We start from the raw sequence: 23,027 nt of genomic DNA, 5'->3' as shown, positions 1-23,027 counted from the left end.
GACTTTGACGGTGGAGGAGCTGGCACCTTGATAAAATAGGTGCGACAAAAACTCTAATACAGCTGGTATCGGGCGCTGTAAAGGGGTCCATATGTCTATGTTCCCCCCAGATCGAAAAATGTTTCCATTTGCTCTTATACACCTTCCTGGTAGAAGGTTTATGAGCGGCTACTAGAATAGCTTTGACAAAAGAGGAGATACCGGGAGTCCTAGCTATGACTGGAACTGGATCAACCAAGCTGTGAGCTTGAGATTGTCCAGGTTTGGAGTTGTCAATTCCAGGCGGTGAGAAATCAGATCCGGAGTGAGATCCAGAATCCATGGAGGATTGACCAGATGAGACCATAGGCAAGGGAACCACGTTTGACGAGGCCAGAATGGGGCTATGAGGATCACTCTTCTCCTCAACCAACGAGCTTTCTGCAAGAATCTTACCATGAGGGGAAGAGGTGGATAAGCATAAAGTAGACCGGATGGCCAAGCATGGACTAGAGCGTCTCTGAGGGATTCCCCTGGTGGGGGAAGTAGAGCAAAGTACTCGCTGCACTTTGCATTCGAAGACACGAAAAGATCGCAGCAAGGTTGACCCCACTTGAGGAAGATCTACTTTGCTACTCTCGGGTTCAGAGACCACTTGTAAGGTGAGAGGATGGTTAGACTCAGCTTGTCAGCCAAAATTTTGGACCGACCCAGAATGTGCGTTGCTATGAGAAAGTGGTTGGTGGAGATCGCCCATTCCCAAACTCTCATGGCCTCTCAACACAGCGGACAGGATCTGGTTCCCCCGTTTATTGATATACCAGACTACAGACATGTTGTCTGACTGAATCGCAATTGTCCCTGAGGGAAGAAGGGCCTGGAGTGCTTGCAACACTAACAGCACCACCCTCATCTCCAGGACATTGATGTGCAACAAGGACTCTGAGTGTGTCCACGTGCCTTGGATGGTTCTGCCCATGCAGTGCCCCCCCACCCAAGGCGAGAAGCGTCCGTGGTCACCGTGGCTTGGGGTGGGGTCATAGAAAAGGGACGCCCTTCCCGGAGATCCGAGGATTGGATCCACCAGAGTAGGGACCTCTTGCAAACATTGCTGAGGGGAATAGTTATACTTAGCGGATGTTGCAGGATAGACCATTGGACCTGCAATGTCCATTGCAGGATCCTCATGTTTAGACGAGCGAATGGTGAAAGATTGATGGCAGCCGCCATGGAACCTAGTGCCCTCAGGACCAATTCCGCTGGGGGGCTCGGGGATTGTAGGAGAGCCATCACATGGAATGTCAAGGTTCGAAGCCTGTCCAGAGTTAGAAAGGCCCTCAAGAGGTTTGTATCTATCCTGGCTCCTATGAAATCTAAGGTCTGAGTTGGCTGAAGGGAGGATTTCTTGAGATTGATAGAAATTCCCAGATGAGAGGCCAAGTGAAGGAAGTAATTCCTGGCTGAACAGAGTAGATGCCTGTTGGGGGTGGTCAGGAGCCAGTCGTCTAGTTATGGAAAGACATGTATCCCCTGAAGCCTCAGGTGGGCAGCTACAACAGCCATCACTCTGGCGAACACCCTGGGGGCTGTGGTGAGACCAAAGGGAAGGACCCTGAACTGATAGTGACTGGCTCCCAGCCGGAAGCGGAGAAACCTCCTGGATCGCCTGTCCATTAAAATGTGGTAGTACGCATCCTTGAGGTCAACAGAGCACATCCAGTCGTTCTCCTGTAGGAGTGGGAGAATGGACTGAATGGTGACCATCCGGAATTTTTCTTTGATGACCGCTGGGTTCAGAAGGGACAGGTCAAGGATTGGTCTTAAGTCCCCCGTCTCTTTTGGCACCAAAAAGAACCTGGAGTAGAAGCCTGATCCGGACTGGTCTTGGGGGATGGGCTGGATTGCTCTTTTTTCTAGCAGCTGCTTTATTTCTGCGGCTGCTGCCTCCCTTTGATTGGGTGGGACACTGGGGAGACTCTGGGGTCTGAGAGGGCGATTCAAAAAAGGGATAGTGTAACCTCTGGATATGATTCGAAGCACCCAGCGATCCATTGTAATGGACTCCCAAACTGCTAGGTGCTTCAAGAAGCACCCCCCGACTGCCTCTAGAGTGGAGCCGTCAGGTAACCCCTCAGGGTTGCTGCGTGGGCAGATCCGAAAAGGGTTCTCTCGACCCAAAATTCTTCGGACCCCCTCTGCCTCTGGGCCGGCGTCCAACCTGTCCTCCTCTGCCTCTGAATTATGAGGGGTCCGGAGCGAAATGGGACTGTTGAGATTTCCAGAACCACATCTTCTTTTGTCCCCTTTGGATCCTGGAGAAGGACTTTTAGGGAGCCAAGAAGCAGATTCCGACGGCAGACATCTTCCCGTCTTTCTTGCTTTGGACCAGCGTGTCACGGACGGTCTTTCCAAACAGCAAAGAGCCATCAAAAGGGGCATTTGCGAAGGATGCCTTGAAGGGTTCCGCAAAGTCGCAGAGGCGGAGCAGGCATGCCGCCGTAAGACGATGCCCGCTCCGCTAACTCTAGCGAGCCGTGGCATGGGAAAGGAGACACATAGAAGTGTTCGAAATGGACTTAGAGTGGCCATTCAGGCTGAGAATACTTTCTTATCCCCAGCAGACATGGACTCTGGGGGGCGACCCTGCGTATTCATTGATAAGATCCCGCTTGAGTCGTATGACATGTGCCATGTAGTTCAGGAACCTTACAGAGAAGGTGGCTGAAGCAAACATCCGCTTCCCTATGCGGTCCATCGTCCAAGACTCCTTGTCGGGTGGATGGACCAAGGAATTCTCCTGGGCCAGTTCCTTCTTGGTGGCAGCCGCCACCAACATGGCATCTGCTGGAGCACCCTTGCTCCAAACCGTCCTGTCTGTGGGTGGGCTAAGAATTTTGTCAGGTCTCTTCGGTATGGGCTCCACAGTGTCCGGTTCCTTCCATGCCCTGGTAGTAATCAGATCTACCAGGGGATCGGCAGGAGGGGACACCCAAGAGGTAGATGGGCCTGCGTCAAACGCCTCCAGAAACACAGACTCATCGGAGGAAGGCTTTTAGGCCGACCACCCCCCTCTAATATGAAGCATTTCCATAATGTCTCCAAAGGAGACGTCCTCAGCGGGTGACCTTGGGGAACCTTCCCCTTTCTCTTAAGTCCATGTCCTCTGTCAGGGACTCAGGTGAGTCCCTGTGCCTCCTCTTGCACTTAAGTTTGTGAGGAACCTCCCCGGGGGGGCTGTCCGAGGATGCCTCACCAACCACATCCTGTTCCTCTAAGGGAACCATCTGGGACGTAGGCGCAGGCTGTCCCTGGGGCCGGATGATGGAAGGTAGGCCCAGTCTGAGAGGGAGTGATAGGTGGAACTGCAGCAGGAGCCTGGGGCCCTCGAGTCCCTCGACAAAACCCTCTCCACAACATGGAACGCCGAAGGAGAACTGCTCTCTCTAAGCTCCGAGAGCAGACCCATCGGATCCGAGGTGCGGACCGGAGCCAGCGCCGATGCATTCGGATCCAAAGGGCCAGTGTGCTCCGACCGAGATGGAGCTGAAGACACACTAACACCTCTGGATCCAAAGCTCAGCTCACAGCTCCGAGAGCTCGGATCTGAAAATGGACCCGATAAGCTCGAGGGTACGGTCGGAGCCGAAGAAGGGAGTACTAATGGCGCCAAGCCTCCCCCCAGCTCTGATGCTGCCTGGATCAGACGGCTCCAAACCCCAGAAGTGGGTCGGAGAAGGAGCAATTGGGGCGAAAAAGGGGGTCGAGCTCCTCCCCGGGGGGGGGCAGGATCACTCCCATCTGCAGTTGGGCCTGGAGAAACCTACGCATCATCCGGTCCATATCTGCATCTGACAAGCTTCTTGTAGACCTTGACGAGGCCACCGAGGCAGGCCTGGAGTGATGCCTCGAAGACCTCGAAGGTGACCAGGTCTCCTCCTCCTCCAGCCCTGGAGAAAAACGGAGAGAATGGAGCTGGGAAGGAGAAGGCCCGGAGGCCCTAGGAGAGACTAGCTGCTTTGCTGGCGGAGCCGAAGAGGAAGCTTCGGCTCACCGCTTGAGGTGCCTGTCCTTTTTTCTCTCCCTCCTAGATTCCCTCTCCTCCTGAGCCTCGGTGGGAGGGTGAGTCCTGGCCAGGGGAGCAGGGATGGTGGGCGGAACCGCTGCGATAGCAGCTGGTGCCGCCGAGGGAGAAGAGGACGAAGCCAAGTCCGGGGGCAGAAGTCCCGCCAGAATCAGTTTCGACCTCCTATTCCTCAAAGCCCTGGGGTTGAAGGCTGCACAAATCGTGCAGCCCGAAGAAAGGTGGTCAACCCCAAGGCAGATAACACACAGAGTGTGGCCATCTGCCGGAGATAGCTTATGGCCACACTCGGTGCATTTAGAGAAGAAAGTTTTAGGGGACTCGGCCATAATTGTAACAAGGGCCTAACCCAAACACACCTTCACACACACGGGAAGAGGGAGACTAGTAAACCGAGAAAATATAAAGATTTAACACAAAACCTTGGCTAAAACTACAAAAGGGAACAACACTCACTCGCCAACAGTTAAACTAATACTAGGTAAAAAACAGAGGAAATTTTCTTCAGAAACTCATGAAACCCTACGCCTGGAACTCGTTCTAGTTGTTTGAATAAGCCGCGGCAAATGAGATCAGAGGACTGAGGAGGATGGCAGGGGGCTATGGGTAAGAGGGAGGAGCTTGGAGCTCGGATCTTAGCTGAATAAAGCTGCTGGCTCAGATCCGATACCCACAGGTTGATGAACAAATGAAGTTAACTACTTCAGATAATCAGTTTTCAGCACATCATATTACTTATAGGTGGGGAGTGAAACTTCATTTCCAGCAGTGAGGCTGTATTGGGGCAACCGAGCAGGGGAAAATATAACAAAAGAGGGCAGATTTCTGAACAAAGTTGTGAACAATTTTGGTATGGAAGATGTGAATTCAGTACTAGGAACTCAGAGAATCTACACATTATTCCTCGAAGTACAATAACTGGGCTAGACTAGACAGAAATGATATTATATGGGAGCATATGCATTTAATCGAATGCTTTGACACAAATTCAAAAACTATTCAAGATTATGCACCAATTACAGCTTAGATATCCAGGGTAATAAAGCAAAATAAGACAGTGGCCCTTTCACATCTATCTGCTAAAAAGAAAGGAATTTAAGGAATGGGTATTAGAAATTATTTGACAGTTATTAGGGAAGATAGAAATTCCTTCAGAAGTTATAGCTAGTGAGTGGGGTGAAATGAAAATGGAGTTTAAAAATAAGGTAGAAATAAAAGAAAAGCAAAATAAGAAGTAATAGGAATTATTTAGAGGGGCTGACAAATGTTAAGGTTTTGTAGGATAAGAGGAATCTCACAGAACAAGAACAGGCACAAATACAGTGTGCTAAAGAAAAAATAAGGGAGTATCTGGATAATATGCATGAGTTAAGAAAGACTGCTATTAAGCAACTACTTTCTGATAACTCCAGAGCACAAAAACCTTTAGGACAATGACTTAGGCAACAGAAAAAAAAGACAGATCTGTCGCCATCTTACACAGCCTATTACAAGAAATAAAGACAGCTCAGAAATTTTATGAAAAACTGTATAAAGCAGAGAAATGTGGAAATAAAGAGAGCATAAATGTAAATATTTATGGAAAACTTAAGTATGCCATGGTTAGAGGTAGGTTAGGCTTAACAATTAACAGTTAAGATAGGAGGAGATATGATGGTGATATATAATCAATTTACAGGGAAGTGTTCAGGAATAAATGGTATTCCTGTAGAAGTCTGGTAGTTAGGCGGGAATAAAGTGATAAAGATATGACAAGTTTTGTTTAACAATAAATTAAAAGGGGGTAAACACAAACATCTTGGAAGAACACTCTGTAATACCGAAGTATGTTAAAGATCCAGCAGTCCCAGATTTATATAGAGCAATTCAGTGCAGAGAAAGCATTCGAGTAAGTTGGGATTTTATGAGTAGGGCAATAGAAGCATCTGCATTCCCTGACAAATAAGGTTAATTAAGAGGATATATGAAGGACTGGACGCAAGAATTAAAGTGGGAAGGTTCCTTCTCTAAGTTGCGTCTTAACAGAGAAACTAGAAAGGAGTGTCCTCTTTCCCATTTTTTACTTGCTTTATATTTAGAGCCATTGGCAAAGAAAATAATGGACTCAGAAATTTAAGGATATAATTGGCATGGTAATCAAGAAAAGTTGGCTTTATTTGCAGATAATATTTTGTACCAGATGCATTCAGAAACGGACATGTCAATGCTGTGGTTAAACTTTGAGACACTTTCAAGACTTTTCGGGATATAAAATTAATGAAGCTAAAACAAAGGCTACAGGCATAAATTATGTACTCATACATAAATTGGTTCAGCAATACCCATATTTATGGCGACCCATTAGGATGAAGTATTTAGTATTGATTTAAAAGGCTTCAGTTATGGCAGCTATGGATATGTGGGAAGAGAATAAACAAAAGATAATAAAAAAGGTGAGAAACTGCAGGCTCTTATTTATGGATATGGATAGTCAGATACAAGCAGTGAAAATGTTTTTAGTCCCTTTTATTTTAAGTACAAGTCGGGCATATTTTCATCAAAAAGTGAAGACGTTTGAACAATTAATCAAGAGCTGAAGGAATTTTTCTGAGAGGGGAAGAGGGCAAGGATTAAGTTGAATAAATTGGGCCTTCCAATAGAACAATGTGGTTTAGGATTACCTGATTTGAATGGGTATTTTAGAGCTATACAATTAAGGCCAATATACATAACACAAGCAGAAAGTTATAATCAAAGTGGAAAAGGATGATGATGGATTGGGGGAAATTCAAGAAACAAGGAGAAATTGGGATTTTGGATGCAAATTATTAAGGAAAATAACAGCCATACACAATATTATTTATAAACTAGCAAAAAGTATTCTAAGAACTAAGCCAATACTAATAATGAAGAAAGAAGATTTCACAGATACAGATGACTGCAAGTAGTGGTACAGAGAATAGGCAAGAGGGAGCTGGAATTTACTGGATAAAACTGATAAAGGAACAAAGACATTTTGAGCAAATAACTAGACAGGGAAAGGTACCAGGATGGGATGAGGCCAAGAAAACATCTGGATTGCAGACTAGAAACTGCCTTCCCTACCAGGGATTGATACCAGAGTATAGGCAAACAAAAAGGAGTTGGGTAATCTTAAGTAAAACAGTTGCTTTGGAAGAGTTTTTAGTTAAAGTTGTTAAAAATGGACATTAGTAGGCCCTATAAAATACTGCACAAAACTATAAGAATCAATCAGAGGAGGTTGGAAATGATTGGGAAGTTAGACTGGATAAGCAATTCACAAGGAAATCATGGGAGGGCATATGTAAGGCTCCCAGGTATGCAACAAAGTACAAGAGGTTTGGGATGTTTGCTTGGAAGTGCCTGCACAGGTATTTTTATACTGCAACCAAATTTCAAAGAATTTTTCCTCACGCAGATGGGAAATGTTGGAATTGTGATGAAGAAAGTGGTAACTGGGAACATCTGTTCTGGTAGTGTATCGAGTTGGCAGATTGTAAAAATGTATTTGAAGTATTGAATATTATAACAATATTGTAACAGAGATAAAGGAACTGGAAGAGGGATCTTTAGAAAAAGGGAAGGAGCAAATTACATAGAAGTAAATAGAAACTGTGGGAGCAATACACGCAGAACTATGTTCAAGAGGAGTGAAGTTTAAGAGAAAGCAGGAATTCAACAATTTATGTAATGCTGGCCTGATGTTAGTTACAAAGAAAAGATAGGTGAATTACAATGTAAATAAATGGAACAAATATTAATATGTTTTTTCTTTTTCATTAATGTATGTTTGCCTATGTCTTAAGTAATAATTTAATAAAAGTGTTTAAAAAACAGAACCATTGAATTGTCTTCCTTGTCTGCAGAGGGGGTAAGAATGAGTACCTCCCTGCTTGTTTATGTACCACATGACTGTAGTGCTGTCTGTCTTTATCAGTAATTGTCCTGGTTAAAGCAGGTCCTTGAAAGCTGTCAGGGCATTTTGAACAGCTAGCATCTCTTTTTGATTGATGTGAAGATGCAACTGGTTTGCAGGCCATGTGCCCTGAATACATTTTCCTGCCATATGGGCCCCCCAGGCATAATCTGATGCATCCATTGTCAGTGTCTGTCTGGCTGTGGTTAAACTGAATGGCAGACCCTTGTTGTGGTGACAGGCTTCTGCCCACCATCGAAACTTCTGTTGTAGGCAGGGAATGAGTGCAATGACGGTCTCCAGGCTGTGGCAATGCTGAGTCTAAACACTTTTCAGATACCATTGTAGTTTCCTCATATGCAGTCTGGCATATGGAATTAGTAGAATGCAGGATGCCATGAAACCCAAGGCCTGCAGGATTTTCCTTGCAGATAAGTGGGCTTTTGTTGCCAATTTCTTGAAGTAAATAGTCAGTTGTTTTTGCTTGTCTGGCATGAGATAAGCCATCTGGGCAGTTGTATTTAAGCTTGCACCCAGGAATATTATCTCTTGAGAGGGCACTAATTTTGATTTCTTTTTGTTTACTGTGTACCCTAGGACAATTAGTAATCTTTTTACAAATGCCAGATGCTGTAGAGGAGTGTCTTTGTTCTCTGCTTGAATTAGGCAGTTGTCCAAGTAGGGATATATTTGAATTCCTTTTTGTCTTTAAAACGCAATTACTGGTGCCAGGCATTTTGTAAAGACCCTGGGCGCAGTAGATAAGCCAAAGGGCAGTGCAGAGAATTGATAATGTATTGAGTCAGCTATGAATCTGAGGTATCTTTTGCAAGATTGTCTGATTGGGGCATGCAGGTATGCCTCTTTTAGGTCCAAAGTTACGAGCCAAGCCCTCTTGCCCAGCATGGGCAGTAGCTGCTGAAGAGTCAACATCTTGAATTTTGGAACTTCCAGAAACGTATTTAGTATAGACAGGTCCAGAATTGGTCTCCAGGTTTTGTCCTTCCTGGGTACTAGAAAAAGTCTGGAGTAAAATCATTGCCCCTGCTCTTGTTGTACCTGCTGAATGGCCCTCATGTCCATGAGGACTGTAATTTGTTTTTGTGCCTCTGCCCATTGATTGTGTGGCAGGTCTGGCATGCCCTTTGAACTTGGCAGAGTGTGAAAATGGAACCTGTAGCCTTGGGACACTATATTCAGAACCCATTTGTCTTGGGTAACCCATTTGCCAATTTGATGAAAAAAGTGCTAGTTTTCCCCCTAAGGGGGCTGTCAAAAGAAAACTGCTTGGAACTGGTACAGGAAAGTCATTGGGACTGTTTCCTGTAAGGCTGTGATATGTCTTCTCCGCTTTTGGAGGTAGGAGCACCCCATTGTTTAGGTCTGTATGAGCCTTGGGGTTGAGATCTTCCTCTGGGACGTCTGTATCTGCCTCTTTGTGGTCTGTCTCAGACGGGAAGGGACCAATTTTTAGACCGCCAGTTTCTGCTAAACCTGGGTGGCTGTACCTATAAGAAATCCTTTACTGTCTGCAAGGATTTTGCTTTATCCTCCATTTTTTTCAACACCTCTTCTGCTTTAGTACCAAACAAAGTGTCATGCTGTAATGGTGCATCTAATAATTTTGCTTTAACATGCTCAGGCAGATTTTGTTCCTTTAACCAAGCATGCCTTCTAATAACAGAACCAGTAACAGCGGCCCTGCAAGACGCCTCCAGTGAATCATAACCACATTGCAAAGTATGCTTTCCCACTTGCTCAGTTGCATGCAATAAATCCTGCAATTCTTTGTTCTCTGCACATTCAGTATTTGTCAACATTTTTTGTTTAAGTAGTGGCATTAAATATTGCTGATATTTCATATGAAATTGACAATTTAAAGCCCTTACAGCCAGGGTGGCAGAAGTGTAAACCTTTTTCCCCTATCTGTCTAGAGCCTTAGAATCTCTATCAGAGGGGACAGGGTTTTTTGCAGTGTAAGCTTTAACCCCCTTGGGACCGTGAGAAATAGTTTCTGGGTCTGCTGCGGGGTTTTTATATAGGAATTTATGAGAATCCGGGACCCTGTAGTATCCGTCTGGCTTAGCAGGTGCAGGGGGTAAAGAGTCAGGGGACAGTCCAGACTCTGAAAATACATCTACAATGTCTAGAACAGGTGGAATAGCTAGGGGTCTGTGCTGAGGAAGAAGGAAATCTCTGAGCCTTTTCTTAGACTGAGAATAATCTTGGCTCTCCCAGTGGAAATGCTCCCTCATAGTATGCAGTGTTTCCCCAAAAGAATAGTCCTCAGGAGGAGAGGCTGAAGGAATGGATTCTTTAGCATCAGAATCCTCATAGGGAAGCATGGGGTAATCCTGTTCATTAGAGGAATCAGAGGAAATAGAAACCTGATCAGAAGAATCATACTCTGTCTCTTGCCTAGGCCTCTTATCAGGAGGAGGATGGGAGCCCCTGATCAAAGTAATTAGGTCTTCGACCATTTTGAGCATCTGTTTTTTAGGCAAGAAAGTCAATGCTGTATTTGTTTCTTTGTCTTTAGTGCTTTAGTCTTTGTCTTTGAAGCTGAGAATGGCTTAACATATAGTTGTGTCGGTCTGAAGACACCCTCAGAAGCCGATGCCTGCTCAGCGGCTCCGGACCCAACTGAGGGATTGATTTCCAAGTGTCCAATACTTTGAGTTTCCAGTGGCCCAGTCAGCTCCACGTGGGAGTCTGTAGTGGCCTGTGGCTCTGAGGTAGCGGGCGCCAGTGGCTGCGAAAGTGCCTCACTGAGAACCGGCGACTGGCCTAGAAGAGGCTTCGCCATCAGTTTTGGACCTCTGATGCCTATCCTTGTCCTTGCGTTTTTTGTAAACTCCGGTTGTTGGCTGTTCAGATGGCATTATATAATTAAATCGTCGGCCAAAGTAATGAAAATCAAAATCGAACCGACGCTTGATAGTCCGTTGGTTGAATCTAGCACAAAACAGACAGCTAGCAACGTTGTGATCAGGGCCTAGGCAAGGAATACAGTAAGAGTGAAAATCCTTATGAGGTATTTGCTTCCCACAAGAAATACAATTGTTAACTTTCTGACATCGGTCTGGAGCAAGAAAAAAGTTTCCCCAACGGGGTACTTAGCTTTAATGAAGACTTTGGTTCTGAAATTCAGATTTGAAAATCTCAGGAGTCGGCTGTCCGGCACTTGCGAACTGCTTTTGCTTCGGGCACTGCGCGGCAAGAAAGACTGAAGAAAATGGCGTTGGCTGCATCTTTTATACCCCTGGCGCAGTGACATTAGGGAAGAGGTGACAGCAACAGACGCCGGACCTAGACTTTGGAATTCTGGCCGACTGCGGGTAGCCTGCCAGCAGGATAACCCAAGAGTAATGAGTGCAACAGTGAAACACGAACATCAAGCTAGGTCATGACCAGGTCATCTCAAGCTCAGTTTTAATGTACAGAAATATAGAATCCTATTACAGTTCTATTTTTCTTTTGCATTACAATATATTTGATTTACTACATGAATATATCTATTCTGTTTTCTTACCTAAATTTGTAAATTTAGGTAAGGTGGAGAAAAGGATCATTAAATTATCACAACAGACATGTAGAGAACCACAGAGCCCTGCTGACAAGAGGGAACATTAAGGTGTTAACTATTTTTATATGAGCCATCTGTGACAAGGATGTAGCTAAAAATTCTATTTTGTACTCAACAGACTTATTTTATGCCCTCAACCCTTTTGGCATTTAGAGGGATTGACAAATCTATTCAGTATATTGCCCACAAGCACTTAAAATGTATGCGTTATTTTCAGCTGTTCCTCATATTAAATATACTGTTTTGCTAGCTATGTATCTGTTGTTTGAAGCACTAATTTAGACAGTTCTAGATATATTATGACCTGAAAAGTAACAGTTCCTAAGTGATACTCAGAAAAATGTACTCAACCTTTGACCTGCTGTATTAACATCAGATTTAATTTTATTTATGACTTTTCATGTAATTTTATGTACAATATGGATTAAATCGCAGCAATATCAAAATGCATACTAGTATATTTGTTTACCAAATAGTTTAATATTTAAAGAATACTGATTTAATTATGTCCATCTTCAAACAGCAGCAGCACTGACACCAAGCATGTGGCATATTGGATTCACTTCAGAAGACTGAAAGCTCAAAATCCTGAATTTCAAAAGACTGAGACCAAAATCTTGAAAGTTCAAAAGACTGAAAACTCAAAATACTGAATCTCAGAATACTGAAAACAAACAGAACACCAACACTTAATATATTCCAGCACAACTACATACAGAAACAAACGATAAACTCTTTACCACTTCTCCAAGTATAAGCAGGGGGGAAGCCCCCCTGCACCCCCTGCTACTTAACTACATCAACTCAGAGATCACACTTCACAGAACAAAATAGCAAACATATACCATTATGTGTGTCATGACTGCCTGTTGTAACTTTAGTCATGTTCCCTTCTAACTTGCTATAGTACAACATAACTCATGTTAGTGTAGTGAAGTACGATTTCTGAGTTGATATATTTAAGTAGCAGGGGGTGTGGAAGGCGCAGGGGGGTCTGTCCCCCTCCATATACTTGGAGAAAAGTAATATGGTGTGTCTTCTATTTGTTTCTGTATTTTGTTTTCAATATTTTGAGATTCAGTATTCTGAGATTTAGAATTTTGAGTTTTCAGTCTTATGAACTTTCAGGATTTTGGTCCAAGTCTTTTGAAATTCAAGATTTTGGGCTTTCAGTCTTCTGAAGTGAATCCATACTTCTTCATGCCGGTCCCACGCCCGGATAAATGGGGAGGGTTACCATCAGGAAGGACATCCAGTGTAAAACTTCTGTCAAATGACATATGCAGACAATACAGATTTCCAAACCGAATCAGTTGAGACCCGGGTTGACAATGACCGCCACCAGTACTGTTAGCAAACAGGGTGCTGGTGGAATTTTGGCTACTGTTGGCCGAAGAAGAGGGGGAAGGCATGCCCGAAGGCAGGAAGAGAGGAGGAAGGTTAGGAGTGTAGTAGCGGGGGTAGGAGCTTTGAATGTTGGCAGCATGACTGGTATAGGGAGAGAGCTAGCTGATATGATAGAGAGAAGGAAGGTTGATATATTTTGCGTGCAAGAGACCAGATGGAGGGGAGTAAGGCCAGGTGTATAGGAGGCAGGTTCAAATTGTTCTATCATGGTGTGGATGGCAGGAGAAATTGGGTAGGGGTTATCCTGAATGAACAGTATGCCAAGAGTGTTTTGGAGGTGAAGAGAGTGTCGGATAGAGTGATGTTTATGAAGCTGGAAACTGATGGTGTAATGATGAATGTTGTTAGAGCATGCACTCTGCAAATTGGGTGTGCGATGGATGAAAAAGAAAAATTTTGGAGTGATTTGGATGAAGTGGTGGTGAGTGAACCCAAGGGTGAGACTGGTGATTGGAGCGGATTTCAATGGGCATGTTGGTGAAGGGAACAGAGGGGTGAGGAAGTGATGGGTAGGTATAGTGTTAAGGAGAGGAATGCAGAAGTTCAGATGATAGGGGATTTTGTGAAAAGGATGGACATGGCTGTGGTGAATACATATTTTAAGAAGAGGGAGGAGCACAGGGTGACGTACAAGAGTGGAGAAAAATGGACACAGGTGGATTATATCCTATGCAGGAGGGCCAGTCTGAAGGAGATTAGAAACGGGGGAAGTATAGTTAGGCAGCATAGAATGGTGGTCTGTAGGATGATGCTGATGATCAAGAAGAGGAGAAGGAGTGTGACAGCAGTGCCAATGATTTAATGGCAGAAGTTGAAAAAGGGTGATTGTGAGGTGGAGTTCAGGGAAGAGGTAAGACAGGCACTGGGGGGCAGTGAAGAGTTACCAAATAGCTGGGTAACTACAGCAGAGCTGGTAAGGGTGACAGCCAGAAAGGTGCCTGGGTGTGACATCTGGACAGAGGAAGGAGGTCAAGGAGACCTGGTGGTGGAATGAAGAGTACAGCAGAGTATACAGAGGAAGAGGCTGGCGAAGAAGAAGTGGGATTGTCAAAGAGATGAAGAAAGTAGGCAGGAGTATAAGGTGATGAGGTGCATGGCAAAGACAGGTGGCGAAGGCTAAGGATAAGGCATACGGAGAGTTGTATGAAAGGTTGGACACTAAAGAGGGAGAAAAGGACCTATACCAATTGGCTAGACAAAGGGACCGAGATAGGAAAGATGTGCAACAGGTAAGGGTGATAAAGGATAGTGAGGGAAATGTACTCACAAGTGAGGAAAGTGTGTTGAGAAGATGGAAAGAGTACTTTGAGGGGCTGATGAATGAAGAGAATGAGAGAGAGAGAAGGTTGGATGATGTGGGGATAGTGAATCAGGAAGTGAAACAGATTAGCAACGAGGAAGTAAGGACAGCTATGAAGAGAATGAAGAATGGAAAGTCTGTTGGCCCAGATGATGTACCAGTGGAAGCATGGAGGTGCTTAGGAGAAATGGCAGTGGAGTTTTTAACCAGATTGTTTAATGAAATCTTGGAAAGTCAGAGGATGCTGAAGAGTGAAGAAAAAGTGTTTTGGTACCTATCTTTTAAGAATAAGGGTGATGTGCAGAGCTGTAGTAACTACAGAGGAATAAAAATGATCAGTCACAGCTTGAAGTTATAGGAAAGAGTAGTGGAAGCTAGGTTAAGAAGGAAGGTGATGATTAGTGATCAGCAGTATGGTTTCATGCTGAGAAAGAGCACTACATATGCGATGCTCTGAGAGTGTTGCTGGAGAAATGCACAGAATGTCAGAAGGACTTGCATTGTGTCTTTGTGAACTTAGAGAAAGCATGTGACATGGCACCTAGAGAGGAGTTGTGGTATTGTATGAGGAAGTCGGGAGTGGCAGAGAAGTATGTAGGAGTGGCACAGGATATGTACGAGGGTAGTGTGACAGTGGTGAGGTCTGCAGTGGGAGTGACGGATGCGTTTAAGGTGGAGGTGGGATTACATCAAGGATCAGCTCTGAGCCCTTTCTTACTTGCAGTGCTGATGGACTGGTTGACAGACGAGATCAGACAGGAGTCCCTGTGGACTATGATGTTTGCAGATGACATTGTGATCTGTAGTGAGAGTAGGGACCAGGTTGAGGAGACCCTAGAGAGATGGAGATGTGCTCTAGAGAGAAGAGGAATGAAGGTCAGCAGGACTAAGACAGAATATATATGTGTGAATGAGAAGGAGGATAGAGGAATGGTGAGGATGCAGGGAGTAAAGGTGGCAAAGGTGGATGAGTTTAAGTACTTGGGATCAACAGTTCAGAGTAATGGTGATGTGGAAGGGTGAAGAAGAGAGTACAGGCAGGGTGGGATAGTTGGAGAAGACTGTCAGGAGTGATTTGTGACAGATGGGTACCAGTAACAGTGAAAGGGAAAGGGAAGGTCTACAAGAGGGTAGTGAGACCAGCTATGTTATATGGGTTGGAGACAGTGGCACTGACAAAAAAGGCAAGAGTCAGAGCTGAACGTGGCAGAGTTAAAGATGATAAGATTTGCACTGGGTGTGATGAGGATGGACAAGAATAGGAATCAGTATATTAGAGGGTCAGTTCGGGTTGGACGGTTTGGAGACAAAGCCAGAGAGGTGAGATTGCGATGGTTTGGACATGTGCTGAGAAGGGATGCTGGGTATATTGGGAAAAGGATGCTAAGGATGGAGCTGCCAGGTTCATAAGTTCATAGGTAGGTACTAGGCTATTGGCCCTAGGGCCTATATAAGCCTAGGCAAAAAATGTACCCTGGCTTTCCCACCCAAGAAAATTATTTTCCTGTGCCCCTGTCGAGCAGAGCCACAGAAGTGATCCCTGGGGTGAATTTCCCATCCAATCATCAAGATTTTTCTTGAAGAGTGCTAATGAGGAGCTCTATTTGACATAGATAGGTAGTCTGTTCCAGAGTATGGGAGGTCTCTGGGACAGGAATCTATCCCTCCAGCATGTTCTGTTTATTGTGGTAACAAGGTGTAGGTCCCTAGAGCGTGTAGCTCGGAGGGATTGGAATTTCTTTAAGTGGAGCATGTCCAACAGCTCTGGGTTTGACATAGTTTTGTATGTTAGGCAGAGATTGCCCCTGAGTAGGCGATATGCGATGGAGTAAAGCTGGAGACGGTCTGCGTAGGGTATCTGAGGCCAGTAATCCTCTTTGTGAGGTATTTCTGTGGTCTTTCCAGTTGTTGTACATGTCTTGTGAAGTACATACCAAAAGGGGCTTTGTACTCTATAATGGGTCTAATGAGTGATGAGTAGAGGGGAACAATGACCTCTTTTTTTCTGGATGAGAATCCTTTTGTGATGAGATGAGCCATGTAGAAGGATTTCCTGACCACTGCGGCAATGTGATTATCAAAGCAGAGACTACTGTCCACCTGTGTCCCAAGGTCTCTCATCACATTTTCGGCATTAAGTAGACTACCAGCTATGTGGTAGTTCATGGGTACAGAGTTTTTACCAAAGGGGATGACAATACACTTTTTGGCATTGAGCTTCAGGTCATGGCTTTGACATCTGTCTCAGTAAGGCCCTTTTGTAGTTTGTCCACATCGTTAGGAGTTTCGATTATGGTTCCTAGTTTGCAGTCATCTGCAAACTTTGTTAGCTAAAGACCTTCTGTGTTAGCCTGCACTTCAGAGAAGTAGATACCAAACAGTAAGAGGAAAAGAGGAAGGCCTAAGATAAGGTTTATGGATGTGGTGAGAGAGAGGACATGCAGGTGGTTGGTGTGACAGAGCAAGATGCAGAGGACAGGAAGAAATGAAAACAGATTATCAGCTGTGGCGACCCCTAACGGGAATAATCGAAAGAGAAGTAGTCTTCTGAAGTGAATCTGGTAGCTTTTATTTTAATGTGTAAAACTATTACACAGTCTGGTTTATGAACTGTGTAAAATCAGAAGTGTGATTTCTGAGATACATTTTGTAGTACAGACTTTTACACAGTTGTGCTATATTTATTTAAAAGTTTACTTTTGATATTATAAAGCCTGTCTGAAAGTCAAGTGGACACTAATTCACCAGCTGGATAAATTCCAAAGTAACTATGAAAGTCATCATAAACAAGAACTACAACACTCAAGCTCGCTTTGTAAACAGAGGATTGATCCAAACTTATTTTATTGGTCACTGCCCTAAAAGGTAGGTGTAACTTTAACTAAAATGAATAAAATATGTGATTTCGGTAGCATAACTGTCAATCACTTGAGCCTCAAAGTCAAACTTTTGAGTCTCATTTAGTAATTTTCATCAGTCTGTTAATGCTGGCTATTAAACTAAATTGACTGACAGTGTGGTACCTCACTTGTTTTACATTTATATTTATGCTGAAATAAATTTCTTAGTTTCTCAACACAGACCTTATCCCAAAATACTTTCAACAAAGTAGAAAACTGGCTCACAGACTTCTATTAAATCCAAATAAAACAAAATTGTTACTCTTCACCCCCATTCAGAAAGTCCCATTAACATCATTTACCATAACATCTAATAATGGCACCATAATTTCCCCAGAAGCCAATACAAAACTATTAGGTGTAATTGTCGACAATAACCTTAAGTATGATGCTCATATTGACAGAACCATTAAAACAGTCAATAAGAAGCTAGGATCTTTATATAGGATTAAGTCATTCCTAACCCCAACAGCTAGGACAGTGATTGGCCGAACACATTTACTATCAACCCTTCTTTATGCCGCCCTAATTTATACAAACCTAAGTAAATCTGACCTCAATAAACTCAACAGCTGCTACAATAACATAGCCAAATTTGCCACAGGTTCAGTATATAGAACACACCACTGTCTTAACCTACAATTCGGTATAACTAATTAATAGTAGCCTACAAAGTTCTCTGTCAGCCTGAAAGCACGCCCATACTCAAAAATATAATTACCCCTTACAGCACCCTAAAAACACTCCGCTCGTCTGATAAAATGCTGGTACAAACTGTTAAATCCAAAAACTTAGCAGGTGAGTCATTATTTTGCAACTCTGTTGGCAAAATCTGGAACCTACTCCCTGCTGAATTTACAACAGTTCATTCCATAATCCAATTTAAAACGTCTCTCAAAACATACCTAAAAATTCACTGGCTGTGCCCCTGTACAATCCCTGACTAACCAACTCACCATTCACTTTACTATCTGGCTAACTGTAGAAACAGTCGTAAAAAGTCTTAAACATTACCTATCTCACTCAAATGTATTGTATTACTGAATGACATGCTACCTTACTCAGCCTTGTACTACTAAAACTTGTTTATGTTTTAATAAGAAAAGTAATATTGTAAAGTTTTTATGTATGTATTCCAATAATTCTGGATCATGCATCTATATGTGATTGTATAAAAAAACTGCTACTGTTAACCCTTCTGTATCTATCCACAAGTGGAGCTTTTCTCCCCAAGCCCCGCTGAAAATGGACCTGTATCCAGTTGTATTTTCCCGGTTAACAAATATAAAATAAATAAATAAAATTATTCTCTGCTACAGCTTCCTTTTACAATTTCCTTAGGATGTGCTGAAAAAAGGCCAAAGGACTACCTTTTGCTGTGGTAGGCAAACCACTGCTGAAATGGAGTCCAACAGTACATCCAGGAAGATCACATTTCTGGATGGACATAGGCTTGTAGATTTAACTTTTGTTTATTCAGACAGAAACCTAGTCTGTCAAGGCTAGTTGAAGGTGTATTCTAATACCTTCCATATTCCCTTATGAGTTTGGGCCTGAATCAGGAAGTCATCCCATCAAGGTAAATGTGGATACCCATGGTCCCGAACTAAGATGAAGCCAGACATTTCATAAAAACTCTGAATCCAAGCAAAGTAATCAAAGAGTAACTAGGTAAGACTGATAATAGTGATTACCTCCTAAGGTACAGTCTACGCCCTTTGAAGATAAGTAGGCATCTTTGAGATCTAATATCAGTATGGCCAGAGAACTCAGAAGGAGCAAGAGCATCTGTAGACTCAACATTTTCCACTCTGGAGCCCTGATGACTCCAAAATGGGTGTTTATGACCCAGCCTTTCTTGGAAAAAGGAATGCTCTAGAGTAAGCCCAGTTACTCTGTTAGCACAAGACAGATTTCAACTTTGTTTTGATGTCGCAACAGTGTTAAGAGAAGTGGGGCTAAATGTTTTTGGTCTCTTGGAACAAATTGAAGTCTTTGTTTTCTTGGGTTAGGCAAGAAGTTTGTATTTTCTGGAAACAATGTGAAGTATCCACTGGTCTGAAGGTGTGTTTGCTTAGTTGTGGCAAAAGGAGGTCAGCCTTCCCCTACCCTCAGACAATGAGGGAGAAAGGTGGGCGAGGGAGAAGCTGATATTGAAGAAGCTGCTTGCTGTCCCCTAAGGCCCAAGGCCTCCTATCTTCTTCCTGCCATTTCCTTTTCTACGTGTCCTTTATACTGTTTGCCTTTTCCCTTCCTCCAGAAGCAAGATCCTTGTTTGAGAAATAATTTCTGTTGTACTTCAGAAAAGGAGGGTGTCACATACATTTAACCAACTCTACAATTTTCCCTTTATCCTCCAATCTTTTAAATACATGGTAAGATGGAGGTCTGATTAAAACCCTTTATCTAAGAGGAGTCTAGCCTTCACATTTTCAGAAAAGGACTAGATCCTTAGTCAAAAATGCATCCTAAAGACCGATACTGCTGCATCTACATCACCATAACCACATTTTAAATAATATTTTCCCAATTGCAAAATGGTCTGGGCTTGGCAAATTAAACTGCCTTTCAGGGTTTCATCTTATAGGGCACTGAAGGGCAGGGTTACCAAGGTGCGTTGCTTTTTTCTGGAACTGGTCTTGCCATCTACTTTCCCTGTCACTGGGAGGGGTATTTTGCCCTGGAGCCAGTCTATTTTCATTGGCAGCTTCTGGAGACACAGCAACTGGATATGCAGTGGGGTTTTTATACTAAAATCCTCAAAACTTACATTAAAAACATCAGCAGTCACTCGAAACAAAAGTCCAAGGTGCCCAAGGAAGCAGGAAACAAGCACTTTTAAAAACATGACTTATTGTATGAAACCACAGCACATAGAAATCCCAATACACATTAACGTTTCTGAAATCTCAGCCTATACATTTTCATTTGGTTTACTTCATCAGATGTGGACTGGAAAAGAAAAAAAAGGACTCATTTTATACATGTTTCAATAAAACCCATAATTGATTGAATATACTAAAACTTACAGGGCTCGCAAACCCTGTAGAATCTGTCACGCCTTTTTCATGGGTTAAGAATCCAGCTCCAAGGATAAAGTTTGAAACGTATCCAAAAGGGCTTCTTCTACAGAAGAGAGCCATTGCCTTGTGTGCCCTACAACAAGAAAGTCCTAATATCACTTTTGGGAGTCAGAAGCCTTCTGAGACTGGGCACTTGATGTAGTCTCTCATTTTTGATGCAGTGTGCCCAAATGACATACTCTTTGGCAGACAGTTAGAAGTCAGTGTCCTCACTATCTGTGTCAAAACCTGGAGGGGGAAAAAAAAAGTCATGACCCATAGCCTAGTTCCTCTTCCTCTTCAGAATCATAGAAGTCCATGTCCCTCAATGGGGGACTTCCCTCTTCCACATAGGAGTTGGGCGATGCCAGATACAGAAGCCTGCTCCAAATCTGACTGCTGGCTACAAAGAAAATAAAGAAATAATGGGTGGAGCTATGCAGGACAGACCCACCAATAGACAACTGTCTGGGAAGAAGAGGCGCTTTGGGTACAGACACAATATCTTAGGTGGACAGTAGCTGCCAAGTATTTGGGAATTCTAGGGGATTTCCCTAAATTTTGACATTAAGGCACAGATATCTTTCTTAATAACCACAAGGTATAGCTCTTCTTGTTTAATAATTATATGACATCCTGAAATAAATGTCAAGGATGCCAGAATATGGTGGGGAGCACAAGGCCTGGTCTTCAGTCGAGTGGGACCTGTCATGGACCACAAGTGTGGCAGCCTCCTGAGAGGTGGTATCAAAGTCCTCAGTGGTAAAAGACATCAGGGCTTGGAGTGAGTTGGATGTCTCCATGCATATGGTGTCCTCAGACCAGAGGGTCTCCATTGGACATAAATGTTTCTCTTCCTTTCTCCCACTGGATGCAGCAACTCTTTTGAAGCAAACATACACAAGAAAGAACTAAAGATGGCAAGGGCAGAGCCATCTATACACCATGTACAAGGAAGGATGTGAGGTAAGGTGCTATCAGCCTGGCAATAGGGGAAGGGTTCTCAGCTATGAGAATCAGGCTGGATATCAGACTCAGCCAGCAGAAGAGAACTCCATCAACTATGACTGCAACAGTGACCCCAAAAAATCATGTTTGGATATGTGCAGATCTTTTACAGTTCTAAAATTGTATGTTATATGCAAAAATGAACCTCAAAACGAAAACATGGTACAACCACAGAACAAAGTGCCTCTGCAATGCAATAGCACTTACTTACACTGTGGTAATGGGCCAAAACAATAAAAAACAGTAACTACCACCAAAGAATGTCACTATGAAATCTGCATATTATTCTCTCTCATTAAATATTATACCTGTATAAAAAATATTTACAGTGGCTACAAACCTTGCAAAATGTAACCTCAGCTTCCAGATGTTGAATGTATTCAGACTGATTTTTAATAACTGGCACAAGATCAGTAACATTAGGCAAGCCGCTGCCATCTTGTTCTACATGCCTCTGAAATTATATAATTGAAAATAAGTCAATATTAGTCGTTCCAAACTACATACATGCATTATGTTACAACAAATACTTTTGTTATGATGCCTATAGCTTAAATACAGCTGCTAAGAAGAATAAGAGTTCTAGAAAACATCAGGTAAAACAGCAGCATTATATCTGAAGCATTTAAAGGTAAGTTTAGGCAATATGCTTTTAACAATGTCAGTTTGCAGACAAAACATTTAAGGATATTTTTACATTTAAGGATATTTTTATAATGTAAAGTGCTTGCTTTACAGTTTAAAACTTTAAGACAGCATTTAGCCACCTAGCTGCTATAAATATTTCTAATACTTCAGTAAAATGAAGGGATTTTAACCATTATCATACCAATGACCAGTAAAATACACCCTGGCTTCCTGCAATAATCTCAAGCTCAAAACTGAGCCAACATTTATCTAGTGAAAATATGGAAGATTATCCCATGTAACTATTGTTTTTTGACTTACAGACTCTTGACTGGAGCACCTAAGCTTGACTCACTGTTGCTCAAGCATGAGTTCAAAATTGCCTAAGCAGTTGTGTTTCACTGCTCACTACTTTGTAGACTGAAACAGTAACCAAGTTGTGACTGGTGAACAGTTGATGCACCTCAAACAGCAAAGCAAGACAGGCAATACACTGCCTGTCGCCTGTCACTGACGGCTTTTTCCCTGGGATGTACGGACCTCAGAGTGAGAATAAAGTAAAGGGGTAAAGTCTCCTCATGAAGGTCAACGTGGGAACGTGTCTTTAAAAAAAAAAAAAAAAAGTATAACACGTTTTTATTCTTCCTCATAAACTGACTGGTTTAAGTATACAAATCATGAGAACGTGTGCATATATGCTGTTTTATCAAGTTGCAGTAACCAAGCTAGTGTGATGAAGCAAGGAGAACATGCATAATATATCCATTTTTCCCATGTCTTGTTTCCTAAATTAGCAATCATATAAATATGTCCAACAAATAAAAGGCAAGGTATGGTACAGCAGGATATGAGGACAAACATGGCTTACAAACAATATAGCAGGGTTATACAACAGATCCTGTTAAAAAACCTCAAAGTACAACCTGTTTAAGATCATCGCCATTAAATATCTTGAAGCAAACATGTTTTAAGGTAGAATGATCAAAAGTAGATAAGGTATATCTTGGAACATAGGCTGTACTCAATGTAGGTTTTCTGACTCAGAATCTACATATATGAACAAACATAAAATACAAAGGCAGATTATGACCCTTGCAACCATCCCACCATACCAGATTTTCTGTAGAACAGCTTTCTTTTTAATCTTTTCTCTGCCCCCTT

At 43.0% G+C, this 23,027-nt stretch overlaps 1 protein-coding gene across 1 annotated transcript in view; it reads right to left on the bottom strand.

Annotated features, from left to right (window-relative positions):
• The window catches only part of SDCCAG8 (SHH signaling and ciliogenesis regulator SDCCAG8), a 1,727,915-nt gene that overhangs the window by 1,464,774 nt on the left and 240,114 nt on the right, over positions 1 to 23,027 (bottom strand). The window contains exon 4 of the mRNA XM_044058322.1: positions 21,580 to 21,693. Within this exon, the coding sequence (XP_043914257.1) occupies positions 21,580 to 21,693 (114 nt within the window). The remainder of the gene's footprint in view (positions 1 to 21,579; positions 21,694 to 23,027) is intronic.

Source organism: Protopterus annectens, chromosome 1.part2 (assembly GCF_019279795.1).
Source record: "Protopterus annectens isolate FY-2018-M chromosome 1.part2, PAN1.0, whole genome shotgun sequence".
Lineage (NCBI taxonomy): Eukaryota > Metazoa > Chordata > Ceratodontiformes > Protopteridae > Protopterus > Protopterus annectens.
The sequence above is the reverse complement of the archived record's forward strand: the minus strand, read 5'-3'. Positions and strand labels throughout refer to the sequence as shown.